General features: G+C 47.5%; 1 protein-coding gene across 27 annotated transcripts in view; it reads right to left on the reverse strand.

The window, feature by feature from the left end:
- AOPEP (aminopeptidase O (putative)) overlaps positions 1-20,120 on the reverse strand; it is a 412,311-nt gene that overhangs the window by 312,374 nt on the left and 79,817 nt on the right. For all 27 annotated transcript variants that reach the window (XR_012668547.1, XR_012668548.1, XM_075128662.1 and 24 more), the window contains 2 exons: positions 15,829-15,995; positions 7,211-7,367 (listed from right to left, as the gene is read on the reverse strand). Coding sequence is in view for 25 of the 27 variants with exons in the window: in XM_075128662.1 (XP_074984763.1) it covers positions 7,211-7,367; positions 15,829-15,995 (324 nt within the window). In the remaining 2 variants the exon portion in view is untranslated. The remainder of the gene's footprint in view (positions 1-7,210; positions 7,368-15,828; positions 15,996-20,120) is intronic.

Here is a 20,120-nt window from a genome sequence, read left to right on the forward strand (position 1 = left end):
TGTTTCTGTTATCAGCCCTCTCCCGTTGGGCTGCAAGGACCTCACCCTTCGTCACATCTTTTCCTTCCGCTGGCAAGTGCAGCTTCTACTGCCGTCGGCGGCGCGTGATGGAGAGGCGCTCGAGGGGTCCTTCCTAGTCCCCCACCAGGGGGCCCGTTACCGGGTGTATTTCTCCATGGGGGAAGCCCGGTGCTACCTCTGCCGTGCATCAGGGCATGTCCGGAGGGACTACCCCTTAGCCCGGCAAGGAGGGGCATCTGGGATCCCCGAGACCCGGCAGGACATCAGCCCCGTCATTGCCGATGCCCCTGGCCGCCCGATACCTGAACCCGCCCCTCCTCCTCTTCGGACCACCGCTGCTCCCACTCAGGCCCAAAGGGCACCTCCCCCACAACGCCCAGACGAGCGGGAGGCTCTGGTGGGGCCTATAGAGGAGGGTGTGGCAGAGATACCACCAGGCATGGGAGAGAGCCTGCCCCAGGGAGAATCCTCCCTCCCTTATGCCGCCCCACCATTCCGCCCCTAAGTCCCTGAGCCATCGCCTTTACCCACTGACAGGACCCCTGCTAACCAACCCCCAGATGATGCCATGGAGGGTTGGGCCCTAGTCCAGGGGAAGCGAGGCAAGTGGAAGGCTCAAGCTCCGCCTCATTTACCCGAGGCGGAGGCCCCCTGGAAGACCAGGAAGGGGGGCACCGATGCCGAACCTTCCGCTTTGCCCACAAGTGCATCCCATCCACCGGTGTCAGCCGGGAAAGACGTGGTAGCACCGGAGCGTAGTGTCTCCCCTCCACGGGAGACCCTCCCCTCCGAGACCCTCGAGGAAGCCCCTTCTGTCCTGACACTACCCGAAGCCCCTGTGAACCCTGAGGCAACCATCGGGGCGGGTGGCAGCGGGGAGAACCCCGGAGTGACGGAAAGTGTCCTCTCTTCCATGTTCGAGGAGATTGAGGCCCTAGATCTGACCCCGGTTGCCCAGGGGAGGACGACCTTTTGCCAGCAAACCTCGATTTGGGCGACCTCACTCCACCCCTCTTTTCCCCATGCTCCCTCCCCATAACTGCTGCTTCTGCTCCCACCTCCGAGGAGCCCCTGGACTCCTTCATTGACCTGGCCGCTGACGGCACCCCGCTGACGACCACCGAGCCTGCTCAGGTGACAGCCAGCGCCACGCGGCCGGGACACAAGTCGCCAGGGGCACCCCCCGTTGGTGCGGAGCAATCGCCTTCCTTCCCAGGTGGGGACCCAACAGAAGATAATCCACCTCGTGATGCTGTGGCCGCTAAATCCACCATAGAGCCCGCGCCCGGTATCACTGAGAGCTCCCTCCCCACCCCCTTAACCCTCAAGCCTGATCGGGACACGCCACCATCCAGCTACTTGCCTCCTGAAACCCAGAACCTCGCCTCTGCCCCTGCCCCTATCCAGTCTACCTCCTGCGATGTTATCGCTGCCCCTGGGGCTGTCTCCTTCCCTTTTCCAACCGATGACCCCCAGAGAGCGGCCTTTGTGTTCTCCTGCCCCGACCCATTAAGGGCTGCTATTTTCCCTCCACCGCCCCCTATCACCCCAGGGCTTGAGGCGGGCCTAGAAGCTCCAGCCCATCAGGCACCCCGTCAGGGGTCCACACCCTGCTTGCCCGTTTTAGTGGGCCACAGGGCTGCACCAAGGGAGCCGCCGGGGAACAACTGGGAAACTGTAACCCCAACCCACCATGAGCTGCGAGGAGAGCTGCAGAAGTTTTTAGAGGCTGTCTGTGGCTCCCGCAGCAAGGTACAACTTGCTCTCCAGCAATGGGGGGACTTTTTTCAAATCCTCCGGGCCACAAGGGCCCTCATGGGGGAAGGTAAAGGGACGGAGAAGCAGGATGCCGTGGCCTACTGGCGGGTCCATATCTTCCATGACCAATTACTCACCTAGGAGATGGGTCAAGGACTGTTGCGCGGCCCACTGCGGGATGCGAGCAGCCCTGCCAGTGAGGATCCCCCCCGGCCCTCCCCATGACACCTCTCATCATCGCAACATTGAACACCCGGGGTTGCAGGATGGCTCTCCGCAGGTCCCAGGTGCTCTCCTTCCTTCGGGAGGGAGGGTACTCTGTGATTTTCTTGCAGGAGACCCATACGGATCCGACCGCTGAAGATAGTTGGCGACTGGAGTGGGGGGATAGGGTCTACTTTAGCCATGCCACGGTTTCGCAGGCTGGAGTGGGGACCCTGTTCTCCCCTGACCTACGGCCCGAGGTGCTAGGGGTCGCCGAGGCCGTGCTGGGTCGCCTGCTGCACCTCCGGGTCCGTATAGAGGAGCTCGTGGTTAACCTCGTTAATGTCTATGCCCCGACATCGGGCACGGAGCGGCTGCAATTCTATCAGCAGGCGTCCACCTCCCTCGGCACCTGAGATTCTCACGAGTGCCTGGTCCTGGGAGGGAATTTTAATACTACCCTCGAGGAGCGAGACCGCTCAGGGACCGAGCAGAGCCCGGCCGCCGTGGACACCCTCCGGGAGATAGTTGAACGTCACTCCCTAGTAAACATCTGGCGTGACCACCACCCGGATGACACTTCCACGTTCACCTTTGTCCAGGTGGAAACCCATCGGTCGAGCCACTCCCGGTTGGACTGCATTTATTTATCACGCTTCCATCTCTCACGAGCCCACTCCAGCATTCGGCTGGCCCCATTTTCTGACCATCACCTAGCCACCATGACAGCCTCCCTCTGTGCGGAGAGGCCGGGGCTGGCCTACTGGCATTTTACCAACAGCCTGTTGGAGGATGAGGGCTTCGTGACGTCCTTCCGGGAATTCTGGCTGGCCTGGTGAGGGCAGCGGGGTGTCTTTCCCTAGGCGCGGCGATGGTGGGACCCGGGGAAGGTGCGCGCCAGGCTTTTCTGCCTCGACTACACCCGGGGCACCAGCCGACGGAGAAATGCGACGATAGAGCAGTTGGAACGGGAGGTCTTAGAGCTGGAGGCGTCTGGCCGCCAGCGCCGAGGACCCGCTCCTCTGCGGAGTGTGCCGGGAGAAGCAGGAGGAGCTCCGGGCCCTTGAGGACCATCGGGCCCGGGTGCCTTTGTTCAATCCCGCATCCGCCTCCTTCGGGAGATGGATCGTGGCTCCCGCTTCTTCTATGCCCTGGAGAAAATGAGGGGGGCCAAGAAACACGTCACCTGCCTCCTGGCAGAAGACGGCACTCCCTCACGGAACCGGCGGAGACATGCGGGAGGGCCCGAGCCTTCTACGCAAGTCTTTTCTCCCTGGATCCGACCGACCCTGGTGCTTGCAGAGTGCTCTGGGAGGAGCTCCCTACGGTCAACGTGAGCGACCAAAACCGACTAGAGTTGCCTCTGTCTCTGGCCGAGTTCTCGGAAGCCCTCCGTCGTATGCCCACTAATAAGTCTTCAGGCATGAACGGGCTGACCATGGAGTTCTACCGCGTGTTTTGGGACATCCTCGGCCCAGACCTAGTCACCGTCTGGGCCGAGTCTCTGCAGAGCGAGGTCCTCCCTCTTTCGTGCATGCGAGCTGTGCTCGCCTTACTGCCGAAGAAGGGGGACCTCCGCGATTTACGAAATTGGCATCCTGTCTCGCTCCTCAGCACGGACCACAAAATTGTAGCGAAAGCAATCTCGCTGCGGCTAGGGTCTGTGCTGGCAGATGTGATCCACCCAGACCAGACCTACACCGTCCCGGACCGCAGTATCTTTGATAACCTATTTCTGGTTCGGGACCTTTTGGAACTCAGGCGTAGAGATGGTCTGTCGTTTGCCCTCCTGTCCCTAGATCAGGAGAAGGCGTTCAATAGGGTGGACCACGGGTACCTCCTGAACACTCTGCGAGCGTTTGGCTTCGGACCCCAGTTTGTGGGTTTTCTCCGGGTGCTGTATGCCTCCACAGAGTGTCTGGTTAAGCTCAACTGGACCCTGACCGAACCGGTCAGCTTTGGGCGAGGAGTACGGCAGGGGTGCCCCCTCTCGGGCCAGCTGTACGCTCTGGCGATCGAGCCCTTCCTCTGCCTCCTCTGCAGGAGGTTGACAGGGTTGGTGCTGTGGGAGCCGGCTGGTCCTGTTGGCGTACGCTGATGACGTGCTCCTCGTGGTCCAGGACCCCGGCGACTTGGCACGGGTGGAGGCTTGCCAAGCCATCTATTTGGCAGCCTCCTCTGCCCGGGTCAACTGGGTCAAGAGCTCTGGCTTGGCGGTAGGAAAGCTTCCCTCCCACCCGCGCTTCAGACCATCCGGTGGAGCGCGGGTCTGCTGCTCTACCTGGGCGTTTACCTTTCTGCCACGCTTCCCTCTCCGCCGGAGAACTGGGAAAATGTAGAGGGCAGGGTGATAGAGCGGCTCCGGAAATGGACGGGACTACTCCTATGTCTCTCCCTTCATGGGACAGCGCTGATGCTTAATCAACTAGTCCTGTCCAAGCTCTGGTACCGGCTCAACACCCTGGTCCCCGCCCCGGGTTTCCTGACCAACCTCCAGACATCGATTCTGGGGTTCTTTTGGTCAGGAATGCACTGGGCCCCTGTAGGGGTTCTTCATCTACCCCTGAAGGAAGGAGGACAGGGACTGAAGTGTCTGCACACTTAGGTCTGCGTCTTCCGCCTCCAGGCCCTACAGAGGCTCCTTTATAGTGCAGGCAGTTCAGCGTGGAGCATACTGGCGCACGCCATCCTGCGCCGCATCCGAGGACTCCAATATGACCGGCAGCTGTTTTATCTCTGTTCAGGAGATCTTCTGCGAGACCTCTCCAGGCTGCCGGTCTTCTATCAGGACCTCCTCCGGACTTGGAAAAGGTTTTTAATGACCAGGTCCGTGGCGGCCACTGAGGGGGCAGATCTCCTCGCGGAGCCCCTGCTACACAACCCCCAGTTCCATGTGCACGTGGCAGAGTCCTGCTCGGTGTGCCAGAGCCTGATCCTGGCAGAAGTCATGAGAGTTGGAGACCTCCTGAACTACGACTGGGGAGATTGGTTGGATCCCCTGGCTGGATCCCCTGAGCTCGGTGCATGGGGCTCTCCAGACCTCGTACTCCCCCGGCGCATACTTCAGGAGGTGAAGGCTGCTTTGCCGCCCGCTGCTCGAGCTTACCTCGACCGGGTCCTGCTTGCGGGCACGCCCTGCCCACCCTCTATCCCAGGCCCGCCAGACCTTTTAATTGGAACCCTGCCCTGCAGATCCAATCGACTCCCTCACCCCTTTACGGCGAGCCGGCTGCATGAACTGCAGCCAGTATGCTTCCAAACCTCACCAAGGAAACATCATTACATGCTCGTGCTCCACACCCTTCACGCCCTCACCCTAGTGTCCTACCCCGACATAAAGTGGTGAGACCTTCTGCCACCTTTGGAGGGTGAGCAGCCCCGATGGGCCAGCCTATATTCCACCTTGGTTCCAAGGCCCATCAGGGATATCAGTTGGCAGCTCCTTCACGGAGCTGTGACCACGGGCACGTACTTGGCGTGGTTCAACCCCATCCCAGATACTTGTCCATTTTGCGGTGTGAGGGAAACCCTGGTGCACATATATTTGGAGTGCACCAGGCTGCAGCCCCTGTTCTGGCTCCTCACAAATCTTTTATTATGTTTTTGGCTGCATTTTTCCCCTCGTCTTTTTATTTATGCACTCCCCATCCGTGGCCTCACAAAGTCGTGGGATCTCCTAGTTAACCTCCTCCTGGCCCTGGCTAAAACGGCCATCTATAAAACCAGAGAGAGGAGGTTGGCCGATGGAGTTTCCTGTGACTGTGGGGCCGTTTTCCGATCCTCAGTCCGTTCACGTATCCAGGCGGAGTTCCTCTGGGCGGCATCCACTGACTCCCTTGATGCTTTTGAGGAGCGGTGGGCTCTGTCCGAGGCTCTCTGCTAGGTGTCCCCATCCGGCTCCCTTTGTTTTGACCCTTTGATTGGGGGAGAGAGTAAGGGACCCCAGCCCCAGCCATTGCTCCTGCGGACACCACCACCTTAGAGGGGTCCTTTCACATGAGGGTGCATTTGGCCCCCCCGCGGGTTGTACACCCCACAGCGTGCCCCTTTTGTTGGGTGCTTTCAGAGGAGGGAATTGTTGGTGACACTCGTGCATGGCGCCAGGTAACTCGAGGGGGTGGCAGACCTTGAGAGTCGATGAAGTCCCCTCGGTCTGGACCACTAAGTAACTCAGAAGGGTGGAAGACCATGAGAGTCGAGGAAGCCCCCCGCTCTGGGCCCAGGCAAGCTTGAACACTTCCCTCCCCTGAAGCTAATGAGAAAACAATTGTGATTGGTTGCTGTGTTACACATTGCATATGCTGTTGTTTTGTTTTGTACTTGTGTTATGCAAATAAAAAAACACTTTTGCTTAAAAAAAAAATTACTCTCCTATAGCTGTCTAACCCGACCCTGTCACATTGGATAAACATGTAATATTTGTATTGATTTATGTAATGTGTGTAATTTTTCTCTCTTTCACAATATTTAATAAAAACCTCGTAAAGAATCAGGAATTAATAAAATTACTCTCCTATAGCCATCTGGCCTGACCCTGTCACAATAGGTAAACATGCAATGATTCCTAAAACTTATCTAAATGCATAAAATTTCAAAGTTTCAAACTGCATTTTTCATATCTCACTTTTGGGAAGAAAAAAAAAAAGAGAAAAGCTCCATCTCTAAAGTTTCACGAGGAAGTGCTGCTAGAATTAAGAGAGCACTGAGCCAGCAGAAATGCTTAACCTAAGAGCCCCTTAAGAAATCACCATTTTATCCTCAATATGCAGAGTCTGATTACTATATTTAAGCAGTGACATATTCACAATCTGTATGGAAACAGAAGTAACTGGAACCAAAACAGCTTGAGTAACCTACAAAGCAATCTAACAGGCAAGAAACTTTTTATTCAGTTCTTAACTGAATGAAAACAGAAAGGATGTCCGGATTTTGCAAAGCAGACGGTTATAGAAGAGGAGATAATGTGCAGAGCTTAAATATTCTGTTAACTAGGCTGAACACATGTAGAAACTAATTGTCATATTCCATTAACCTAATTTTTTCTACATAAGCAACACCCCCTTGGCCCATCCTTTGCCCTCGACTTACTTGCCTACGATTTCTTTCTACTCTGATTAGACATGTTCTGCTGTGGTCCCTCTGCTAAGACGATTCACTTTCACGGTTCACAGAATAAATGGAATGTTCACTCAAATGTTTATTTTTTAGTAATATCCTAATCACCAACCTGAGATCGGCCCTTGAAAACAGAGAGGAAAACTCATTATTTATCTGGACGTCAGCTGTGTGGGATTCCTGTTTAACTTCTGTCCAACACCCAACAGCAATAGTAAAGGTGGATGCTGGCATTGGCATGGTCACATAATAGTACCAACTTAAGAGACCTATGAGTAAAAAAAGCAAATTACCTTCTAGGTTAGAGAACAATTTCCCAGAATTTGAATTTCAATGCAGTTGAGATTTTGAGCCAAACCTCTCCTCCCACCTCCTCACTGATTTTTTTTTTGTTCAAGAAGGAATGAACTTGTTTTTATTCAGGCACACTGTTTACTACATGATAGTTATATCTTACTTACCTTGGAGATTGAAAGGGACTTTAGCAAATAGTATAGACCTAAAAACTTACATTCACACTGCTATCCTCAGATTCTAGGCACCTACCAAAAATTAAATCCAGCATTGTAACAGTATGACTGTAAATCTCATGAAAACATTCTACACCAATGGTCCAACACACTGAATCTTACCATCATGAGTGGAGTCAAACAGGATCCTTAGGTCCTCTAAGAAAGGACATTTTTTAACGTAAAAAAAAATTGATTGCAGTCCTTTAACAATAGCCTTGCATAATGCTGTTTTTGTCTTAACAGTATAGTTTGTTTACTTCAGATTGCAAACTCCTTAGGGGAAGGACCATGTTTTCAGTATGTTCTGCACAGCCCAGAGCACACTGTTAAAGTCTAATAAAAAACAGTAACACTTATGATCCCTGCCTGGCAATCTGAAATGGTCCAATGCATCAGCATGTCAATGAGAAGTCAAGAATCAGATTCAGTTTTGGCGTGAGTGCTGAATTTGGCCCTATGGGACCATCTGGGAGCTGAGGAGACGGAAAAAGGAAGTGAGTTTACCAGAGGAAGATCAGCTTAGTATAGAGGGACAATTAAGCAGAGTCCATTTAGAGAAGTGGGAGAAAGTTGTTTTGGGGAGCCATGAAGTTTTTATGGATCTAACCTACATACAGGGTCTTTTTTTTTTCTTTTGCCTAGCTATTTTTCTGTTATTGTTAAAGGCACCTTAGGCACACATGCAAGGACTCAACTACATTTATAAATACAGTTACCACAGCTGCATACACAAATTGGGTGATTTCATATGCAGCAGTCTAATTAGATACCTGCATGTGTATCTGATTTGTGAGTAAAGCAGTCATGGTAATTTTGAATGCTAACATAGGCATGCAACTGCAGGCCAACCTCAAGCCTTTTTTTTTTTTTAAATAGTCTTTGGGTTACAATTATGGAGCCCTACCATTTTTTTAAAGAAAAATCTAAGGAGAAATAATCTGCCACTGCCTGGTCCTAGTAGCCAGGCCAGGTACTAGCAAATACAAGAGGCAAATCTCCCCCTCAAGGCATAGAGAGACTCCAGACAGTAGAAACAGAAGCACTAGCAGCCAAATCGGGGGTGGGTGGCGGGAAGGAATGGACGACGAGGAGTGGGGCCAGCCAGGGCCACCCCTCTCCACAGCACCCTCCTGGACCCCAAACTGTGCATGGGAAACCTACACACACACACTCTGGGAGCACTAGGAGTGGTGCCCTCTCCCTTGTGGCCTGGGGAAGCGGGAGAGGGGAATTGCAGAGACTCCATTTGTAAGAACATAAGCAGCCAAAGCAGGGATCACTGAATTTTCAGAGAACTTTCTACCTTTGTCTGGACTTTCTCTGGCCTGTGCTGACTGACTGTTTATTCTAGCCCTCCCCCTCCCCCACAGTCTCTTCACCTCAGCTTCACTCCACACCTACCCCTCTTAGCCTCTTCTCCCTGACCTTTCCTTTTCTTTCCATCCCCTTATCCCCTTCTAAGTAAACCCACCTAAATAAATAAATAACATGGAACTAATGTGACATTTGCCACCATCACATTTTCACTCTGTTTGTGGATCCTGCCCCTTCCTTCACCCTGTCTTGTTTATTTAGACTGTAAGCACTTCAGGACAGGGACCGTCTACTACTCTGTGTCTGCACAGTGCCTAGCACAATGGGGTCCCATTCTCACTTGGCCCAGAGACACTGCCTTAATAAATATGAATAATAATATCCCAACCCCATGTCTGTACAGGGGTGGTGGGGGATGAAATGGTGTTCTGTAGTGTATCTCTGGGCCCTGCATGGTGCTGCAAGGCCACCACTGGGCATCGTGTCACAAGTCAGATGAGCACTTCCCTGCGTGACCGCTGGGAATTTTGCCCCCACCTGCTTGTGCAGTAGAACTCCACCAGTCCCACTGCAAATGGAGCCTCCACAGAGGAAAAGACAGGATTTGACCCTAAATATATGCACACTCAAAATGCCAGATTAGGGATCCCCACCACAGAAAAATACATGAGCTGCTCTTGTTGGCTCTGAATCACAAGTTAAACATATAAGATTCCCAGAGCTTTGCTGACCTCACAGATAACATTGATATGTGAACAGAGACTGCCATGTTCACAACTACATAATTAGAAACAAAGAGGAAATAAATTATTACTGCCAAAGGAAAAATGTTTTGAAATCCCAGCCTGTGGAAGCTGAAAACCAGCCATGGCAGGCACAAGCCCATGTATGGGAAGAGGCCATCCAGGGAAGTACCATTTATTTTATTATTTCAAAAGGTTGATGTTGAGAGCTCCAGTAATGTAAACTGTGGCCAAGCCTGCCCACAATGAATCCAACAGGAGCTTTTGCCATGGACTTCAACGGGAACAAGAGCAGACCTGGAGGCAGCGTAACACAATACGTCACTGTGAGTAGCATCTGTAACATAAACAATATTCCAAAATGCTCCATACAGTTCACATAAAGAGTGCAACTTCCAGGTCAAACAATAGAAAAGGAAGAAAGACAGGAATGGAAGAAAATGATGTATTTTCAGCTGAGTTTTGAAACAAGACTGAGAGTCAATGAGGCAGGGAGACAGAAAACTGTTCCAGACGGCAGCAGGTGAAGGCTCCTTCTCCTATAAAGAATAAGGCTCTCACAACAGTGAGGAGATTTCCAAACAGGAAAGAGAGAAGGCCAGTGATGGACAAAACAGAGTGAGGAAGAGGAGCATAGTAAGAAACAAATTCAGTGAGGCAGACTCGAGTAAGCAAGACTGTGAAGTGTTTTTAAAAGACGAAGGCAATTTAAACAGAATGCTGAAATGAAAGGGAAGACAGCTTAGCAATCTAACGTGGTGGTGATATGTTTATGTTGCTTCTTAGGTGAGAGGAGATGGGCAGCAGTATTCTGCATATGCTGGAGTGTCGAGAGCTTTGACTTTTGTAGTTTTATTTTACCACCCTCCACATCAAGAGGGGGGCAAAGCATTCCGCCCTGAGTGGATCACACAGTCTGAGGGCCAACAAACTTCACAAAGCTAGAAGATCAGCAGCAAGTCCTGAAAGAGGGCAGGGGGCCTTCAAAACAAGCACCAAATTGGGACTGAAGGGCAAAAATAAACTTTTTCTCTCTTCACATAAGCTTTCAAACACCTATAGATTCATATTTACAAAATTCAGCACCTTCTTCTCCCTTATCCCACATGCCCTTTCTTTGTGCAGGTTCTGTAGAAACCATGCCTACGCTGGACATCCCCATCACTCCACCTTGAGGCTCCTATTATGCTTATAGGTGCTGCTGAACCCCAGTCCACTGCTCACAAGGCTGACAGGGGTCTCATGTACTTGTAGCCCAGAATGGACTGAATTGACAAGAAGTCTCAGAGCATACTGTGAGGTGAATGAGGTTTCACCATCGTGGTTCCTGACGTTTCCTGGTGACTGAACTGGCCTTTATGCAGGTAGCGCTTCCTGCCAGTAACCAACATGAACAGCTGTTACTGGTAGGAGAGATAATTTGTTTCTCAGGTTTTCTTCTTCCTCCCTTCACTCTTACTTTCTCATTTTCTTCCTTTTTTTTAAATGTCTGTCACCTGTTCTAATTTTTTTTCTTTTTGTCCCTCCTAATTCCTCTGTCTCCCCTCTTTCCCCTGCGCTTGCTTTCTTCTTCTCCCTTATCTTTCCTCTCCTCCCTTATCTTCAGTGTTTCCCCTTCTACTGATTCCTTTTGTGGCTCTCCTCTCTCTCTCACTCCAATGCCTTCATGTAACTCTCTTGGAAACAGCACCACCTATAGGGAAAGGGAAAGCAATGCATATGAACTCAGCACAGGGCTTCCTCCTTGTAGTGCAAGTAACACTCCACGTCACTGAAACATTTCTGTGCTATGTGAGGGCTCACTGGCAAGACAAGGAAAATAGCTGGCGTTTCCTGCAGAAAATGGAGGAAGAGCACCTGCCCCATAATTTCTCATTCCTAATCACCCATACACGTTATCCCATCCCATAGGTGAGAGGTTTATTCGCAGGAGTAGGTGGGTGAGATTCTGTGGCCTGCGTTGTGCAGGGGGTCGGACTAGATGATCATAATGGTCCATTCTGACTTAATATCTATGAATCTATGAATCCCTAAAATCAGCTGTGCTTTAAAATTACTTATTTCCTATATGTACAAACAGATTGTAAAACCATGATACTTTTAAACAATTTTCCAGTAGGTTATTTTTGAAGATCCATTTCCCAATTGGACATTTGCTTCACAACTGTAAGACAAGTATTTACTGTATCATGCCTGATAGCTGCATAATTGCGAAAACAAAAATCCTATTAAATAAAACTGCATATTTTCTAACTTACGTGTTATCTATTTAGGACTCAGTTAAAAAAGGCTGGAAAAGTGCAATCTATTTATAAGTGTGGGAAAAGAAAATTTTAAAAAGCAATTTATTTTTTGTATTTCAAATAATAACTATGAGATAATGACTTTGTTTCTTCATGCATATTAACGGTCTTTGAAATGGTTATAAAAACAGTTTTGAGTACCAATTTGTGCATTATAACTAAAATAAATATGAGTGTCAGTGTATCTTACCGTCTGACCTAATAAAAAGGAATATTTTCTTATATTTATATAGCACCTTTCACCACAAATAATTCTTTAGTGTTTTAAATACAAACTGATGTACATATTACACACACACACACACAGGGTTACTTCATCCACCACTGAAATTCAGCCACTTCCGATGGGAAACACTATTATGTTTAGTAATGCATAAAACCATTACACAACACTTTCAGAAAGAAAGTGAAAAATAGCGTAGCAAAACAAAATGTAATTACCCAAATTATTATTTGTCTGGGAAATTGGGATTAAGAGCCTTGCCCATCAGAAAAGTTCCAAGACATCTTTAGTGACTTCTAGTGATCAGCACCTTGATTTCACATCTCATTTGGAAGACAGAGTAGCAGAGTGCCCCCTAGCACCTGAGTGCTGCAGTATTAGTTCAATACTCAGATACTCTGATAGGTTTCAGAGTAACAGCCGTGTTAGTCTGTATTCGCAAAAAGAAAAGGAGTACTTGTGGCACCTTAGAGACTAACCAATTTATTTGAGCATGAGCTTTCGTGAGCTACAGCTGAGCTGTAGGTGCCACAAGTACTCCTTTTCTTTTTGCAGATACTCTGATGAATCAGCAAGAGCACTTGCTGCAGCACTTGTATCAGATGCATGTTGGAGATCTCCGATTCAACTACTGAACTGACCTAACCTGCTTAGCTTGTGAAATCTGACTTGAATGCAGAACAAGCTGCTGTGGTTGCAAGCTATGAAAGGGAAAGTAGGTGTTTCTCCATGGTCACATTTGTTCTCAGTAGTAACACTAATCTTGAATTAAATTATTTCTACATGGATTTAAGTGAATGAAAGGGGAGTGTGGAAATCTTACTACTTTAAAGGGAAAAAAATACCGAGCTATGTATAGAACCCTGGATCATAGCAGCCCTAATGTGCTCAAGATACAGATGCTCAAAAATAAATCAAAATGGATCTAAAGGTGTTTTTTGATTAAAGAAGTTTGTGTGCTGCAGGCATGTGGGATGGAAGAAACCAGTGTTAGCAGCTAAGTGTTGAATAACAAACCTACCCACCATCCAAGGCTAAATGACTTGGACACTTACTATCTCAAACACCCCTGAAAAAAACCTAGAGATCATAAGGCTTACAGAACACTTTGAATGTACCTGGAATTTATCAACTCTGTGAAAAACTTTTCCCATTCCAAACATTTCATAAAGTATGTACTACCATTTTCAAAAATACTTTCACACCTTATTAAAATGCCTCAGTAGTATGTATGCCTAAATGTGCAACATTTTGGGAGATTTATGATTATTGGTTTTTGAGAAACTGATCTGTCCCATCTGTATTTCTAAATGATAATAGTATGGGCCATATTTTTCAAAAAGGAGGCCTGCAAAAAATGTGTGTTCAACTGGGTGCACACTTTTGCATATCCATTTACCAGAACTGCTATTCAGGAAACTATCCATTTGCATACACAATCAGCTAGTCTCTGTATGTAACCATGAAAATTGCACATATACAAATGTAGGTATGCACCTGAGAGCACAGGTCTTCCTTTAAAGTATTTTTAAATTCACTTCATACACTTGCACTGTAGTGCAATCTCTTTATTGTGAAAGTGTAACTTACAAATGTAGATTTTTTTGTTACATAACTGCACTCAAAACAAAACACAAAACTTTAGAGCCTACAAGTCCACACAGTCCTACTTCTTGTTCAGCCAATCGCTAAGACAAAAGTTTTTTTATATTTAAAGAGATACTGCTGCCTGCTTCTTATTTACAACATCACCTGAAAGTGAGAAAGGCATTTGCATGGGACTTTTGCAGCCAGCGTTGCAAGGTATTTACGTGCCAGATGTGCTAAACATTTGTATGCCCCTTCATGCTTCGGCCACCATTCCAGACAACATGCTTCCATGCTGATGATGCTCCTTAAAAAAATAATGCGGTAATTAAATTTGTGACTGAACTCCTTGGAGGAGAATTGTATGTCTCCAGTTCTGTTTTACTTGTATTCTTCCATATATTTCATGTTATAGCAGGCTCGGATGATGATTTAGCACATGTTCGTTTTAAGAACACTTTCACAGTAGATTTGACAAAATGCAAAGAAGGTACCAATGTGAGACTTCTAAAAATAGCAATAGCACTTGACCCAAGGTTTAAGAATCTGAAGTGCCATCCAAAATCTGAGAGGGATGAGGCGTGGAGCATGCTTTCAGAAGTCTTAAAAGAGCAACATTCAGATGCAGAAACTACAGAACCCGAACCACCAAAAAAGAAAATCAACCTTCTGTTGGTGGCATCTGACTCAGATGATGAAAATGAACATACATCAGTCTGCTCTGCTTTGGATCGTTACCAAGCAGAACCCATCATCAGCATGCTCACTTGTCCTCTGGAATGGTGGCTGAAGAATGAGGGGACATATGAATCTTTAGCGCATCTGGCACATAAATATCTTGCAATGCCAGCTACAACAGTGCCATGCGAACTTCTGTTCTCACTTTCAGGTGACACTGTAAACAAGAAGCGGGCAGCATTATCTCCTGAAAATTGTAACCAAAATTGTTTGTCTGACCAATTGGCTGAAGTAGAACTGAGTGGACTTGTAGGCTCTAAAGTTTTACATTTTTATTTTTAATGCAGTTATTTTTTTTACCTAATTCTACATTTGTAAGTTCAACTTTCATGATAAAGAGATTGCACTACGGTACTTGTATTAGGTGAATTGAAAAATATGATTTCTTCTGGTTTTTACAGTGCAAATATTTGTAATAAAAAATAAATATAAAGCGAGCACTGTACACTTTGTATTCTGTGTTGTAACTGAAATCAATATATTTAGAAATCTAGAAAACACCCAAAAATATTTAAATAAATGATATTCTATTATTGTTTAACAGCATGATTAATCCCAATTAATTTTTTAATCACGCAAATACTGACCTTAGGAGTATGCAAAGACAGCTCAGAACTAACCCCGGGAAATTACCTCTGTGCAGTCATGCTTGGCACCACCTTACATTTGCTTTTCCCTTTACCCTGTGCATGGAGGCTGTGATGAAGAAGTGCAGCAAAAAACAAAGGGAAGACAGCACTGAGATATACCTTGCATAACTCTAAGCAGGAAGGCAGTAGTGAGCACTAGGAGCCATGCACTGGTCCCAAAAGAAGTGGAAATAAAGAAGATCTTTTATGGACAGTTGGCACCAAACTGAGATCATCAACTCATTTCACATTGTTCACCAAGCAGCTATGATATGGGTAACAACCCTCAGTCACTACCAGCCTTGCTAAACTGAACTGGCAACCTCAAACCAAAAATCTATATCCTGTTATCAGTGCCTTCAGCAGTCTGTGGGCTGATCTGCCAAATATTTAGCTGTAGATTGATTGAAACTAAGCCAATTAGTGAGCTGTGTGAAGTTTACACCCGAAAAAAACAGATGCCAGTATATTCCAGTGGATGAGGTACCAGATGGGAAGTTAGAACACCGAAGTACTCCCACCAGCTGTATGACTTTGGGCAGGTCACTTGGCCTCCCTGTACCTTAATTTCCCTCTCTATAAAATGGAGATAATAATGTGTACCCATCTTTGTAAACTACTTTCTGGCACTTTGCTAGCATCATTTTGTACAACACATAATTAAGAATATATATACTACACCTTCTTGAAGTTGTGCTGGTTCTGCTGAATTTTCACCACTCATTAAGACAACAAAGGAAGAAGCTGTTCGGACTGTGGTTTGCCATGTTGACATGGCAACCGGTGGCTCCTGACATGGAAAAAGGGCTCTGTTGTTTATTGGAGACCCCATTGTATAAACACATGGCCTATAGGGAGGGAAAAAAGATAAAAACAAGAGTGACATCATTGTTACTCTAAAACATGAAATAGTGAAGGCTGAGTAGAACTTCCCATTATAAAAAGAAATTCAAACCTACTAACTGGTTTTCAACATCTCACTTTGTCTGGGTTTCAACCTAACATGATATGAACCAACCAAGATATCAAACCTTGAAGTTTTGCTTTTATCCATCCTAACAGATTAATTTATACGTAAGAGGCAGTAGAGAAAAAAAATAGCATAGATATTCTCATCCTTTCTGCTCCCTTGCTCATGCCATGACCTTTGGACCTCAGGCAACAATTCCCCAGCCACTGGGAATTGTGAACCCAAGTGACCAATGTGAGTATTTCAGAATGACCACTAATACACTGTTGCCAACTCTCGCTATTTTATCATGAGTCTCACAATCCCTGGTGTTTTTCTTTAAGCACCAACTACTAGAAACAAGTGACTATGTGACAATCTCGGTTTTCAACTACAAAAAAAAAAGTAAATTTACAAACCTCATAATTGCAGAGAAAAGCTTGAAAATGTGATCGAAGTGTGCCCTAAAGCAGAGGTGGGCAAATTATGGCCCCCGGGCCACATCTGGCCAGCAGGACCGTCCAGCAAGTCACTTAGACGGGGCGAGGGCGCCGTGCCCCCGGCCGCAGCGGGAAGGGGAAGCCCCAGCCCTGGGATGTTGAGCTGCCAGGGCCCAGCCACTACCTGGGGAGGAGAGGGCGAGTCCTGCCGGGGAGCCGGGGCTGCGCTGCTTCATCTGCGCACTGGCTGCTGCGCTGCCTTGTGCCACCCCTTATATTGGGGCTTCTCTGCGCAGCCGGGTGGGGGAGGGGGTAAAGCCCCTGCAGGCACTGGGAGAAGGTGACATCATTCCCTCCGCTTCCAGCGCCGCCTGTGAGCCGCAGCCCCACCTGAGCTTGGGGTGGCAAATTTTTTGCTTGGGGCGGCAAAAAACCTAGAGCTGGCCCTGTCAGGCAGGTCACTTACTCTCTAGAAGATACTCTTTGCACCCCAAAAAATCTCAGCAGTAGAAGACTAGTTAGTAGCCCTATAGCATCTGTGGGCAAAGGGGAAAGAGAAGGAGTAGAGGATGGTTCCAGGTACATGGAAACCACACAAAAACCACAGGATTGTAGGAGGAGAGCCCAGGTACTCCAGGGAAGAATTCCTATGAGAAAGGTAATGCTGATATTCAGATTTTTAGCCAGAGCCTTGGCGCTGCTAAGACTGTTTTGCTCTGCTCCAATGATCTAAACCAGCCTCAAACCTGGCCTAAGAGGCCCTTGGAGGATTTCCCAGCATGAGGAACTCTTTGAGTGGTATAGCATGACTGTAGTGGCTTCCCTGCCAACCCACACTCTCAAACTCTGGCAAAGAGAAGACTAGGGGGTGCCTACCTGCTGGCAAACCCCAGCTGCTAAAACAGCCACTTAGGCCCACAGGTAGTCAGCAAAACATATGTGTTCCTACATGCTGGTGAACCCCAGCTGCTGAAAAACCCCTTGGACCCCCAGGCAGTAGGCATAACATACAGCAGTTGAAAGCCACTATCCTTTACGCTGGGGTACCAGACTGCCACCAGCAGCTTAAAGCCTGGGATCTTACCCCCACTTTTGTGCCACACCCACACATACACATAAGCTGTACTGAGAACACAAAGCCAAGACCCCAGGATCTGGCCCTATACTCATATTCCAAATGTCCAAATGTCACATAGATATTAGGACATCTGAATTTCAGTATCATCTGAATATCAGCCTATTCTCTACTGGTTAATATACGGAGCTCTATAATTTGGTACATATACATTATTATTAATAATTAACTAATTAGGCTGGTACTCAGAGATCCCAACCAAAATTGGGGCCCCATTGTGCTAGGCATGGTAAAAACACATAGTAAGAATCAGTCTCTGCCCCAAAGATCTTATAATCTAAATACACAAAACAAACGAAGGATGGGAGAAAAAAAATAGAGGTACAGAGAAGTAAAGTGGCTTGCACAAGGTCAAACAGCAGGTCAGTGGTAGAACTGGGAATAGAACCTAATATCCAGGCTCCCAGTCCTGTGCTACTAATATGGAAAATAAATACAAAATAGCATATTGTGCATGTACAGTTTCTAATTTTCAAATACCTCTACCTTCATTTTTAAAGTATTTGATATACTAAATTGGCACATAAATATAGCGACAATTACATACAATTAGATCCTACATACAAAGGAAAGTCGAAAAGTTAGAGAACGGTTATAATATTTGGTAAATCCAGGGTTTCCATTTTTTCCATAGCTGTTTTTATGCTATTTTTGTTCAGATATACTCAGAGCCCTCCCTTGGGTAGGGCGACTCGGGGCGACCGCCTCAGGCCCCGTGCTTTGGGGGCCCCGCCTTTCGATAAAATTGGGACTGTCCTGATATTTAGCCCTTTGTCCAGCATCCTGACCGATGTATGATTGGGACGCGATTTGTCCCAATATTCAGGTGAGGAGGTGGGTGGGGAGGTTAGGTGGGAGGCAGGCAGGTAAGCGGGGTGAGGAGGCAAGCGGCGGGCAGGTAGGTGAGGAGGTGAGGGTGAGGAGGCGGGAAGGGGGTGCAGAGGCAGGCGGACGGGTGGATAGTGAGGAGGAGAGCAGTGGTCGGGTGGCACATTGGACAGATGGCAAGGAGGCGAGCAGCAGGCAGCTTGGTGAGGAGGCAAGCAGCAGGTGGGCGGATGGCGAGGAGGAGAGCGGTGGATAGGTCGGGGGGGTGTAGAGGGCAAGTGGCGGCCAGGCATGCCAGCGAAGAGAGGCTGATTTGTCCTGGGCCCCACGCCCCGCTACGGACAGCCCTGGATATACTGAGTAACTTATCATTCCTAAACCAAATTTCTTCAAATATGTCAAAGTCTGCCATGAAAATAGCAACAGATCATACAAAGCCCTATTAAAGTTTGCGCGGGAACGTCAGAACAACAGTTACATCAGCTTCTTGTTAGATATTCATATATTCATGGCACAATCGCCTGGAGATTAGCTGATTGACAGGTTGGCACTAGCTGAGGTGTCAACTAACACTGAACTGTCTCATTCTGTCAGAGAGGGAAGAGTTTAGAAGATTTACAAAAAGGAAAACTCTGCCATGATTTACACAAAAATATTTTTTCTTCTTTCAGTGAAATTTTTAACCTGTTTTGTCCATATTTTTAGAAAAACAAAATCAAGCATTATTGGGTTCCTTCTATTCCTCTGAATCACGTTTTACTTTCTTTGCTATTTATTTTTCTATACTTAATATACATTAGAGACGTGTTAAAATGTCAGCAGTGTGATGGTGCTACACAATTACAGAGTATATTGTAGTTGGCAGTATTCCCCACTTTAGGTCAGGGCTGCTCAATTCCAGCAGATAAGTGGACCAGAAATACAGAATTTCAACCTGAAATGATGGTTCTGCACTTCCCTTACCGCATCAGGGAACTGCTATCTACACAGGATATGTCACATAGTGTCTATGTTAAATAACCATCAGTTCCAGACTGCTGTTATCAGACACCGATTTTTTTTAATTACCATTACCACAGCTAGTGAGAGACATGGCAATTCTCCTCCTTTCTGTCCTCTTCCCTAGCTCACCATCCTTTCTGTATCTCTCTTCTTCCTCTCTTAATATAGTTAGTCTCTTCTCCCTCTTAAAGTTCACATAGCCATCACATTTTCAAGTCACCCCCACACTTGGCCATTCTTTTTCTTCATAATTCCTTATCTCGGTAGCCTCAGACATTTATATGATCTATCTGACCCCACTCCTAACAGAAGTAGGGGGAGTTAGAGAACAGAAGAGAGATAAGCAGTTAGGCAGTCCAGTTCTCTGTGGCTCCTACCGTGGTGTTACCACAGAGATTGAGTTACTATGGAAAGACAGGTCCCAGCAAAATATAAAGGGCCTAAGGTTTGAAAAGGAAATAATAAAATAAATAGGTATTGGGTGACCCACAATGGCCAACTTTATGACTGCTAGAACTTCAAACTCTTATGTATTTGGAGAGCTTGGAATATAGGACATGAGCTGCAACCCACCCAGATTCTGCTTCCAGAAGTGAGTGAGCGGTGGCGATTGTAGTGG

The sequence above is a fragment of the Caretta caretta genome, chromosome 5 (assembly GCF_965140235.1).
Source record: "Caretta caretta isolate rCarCar2 chromosome 5, rCarCar1.hap1, whole genome shotgun sequence".
In the NCBI taxonomy this organism is placed as follows: Eukaryota; Metazoa; Chordata; order Testudines; family Cheloniidae; genus Caretta; species Caretta caretta.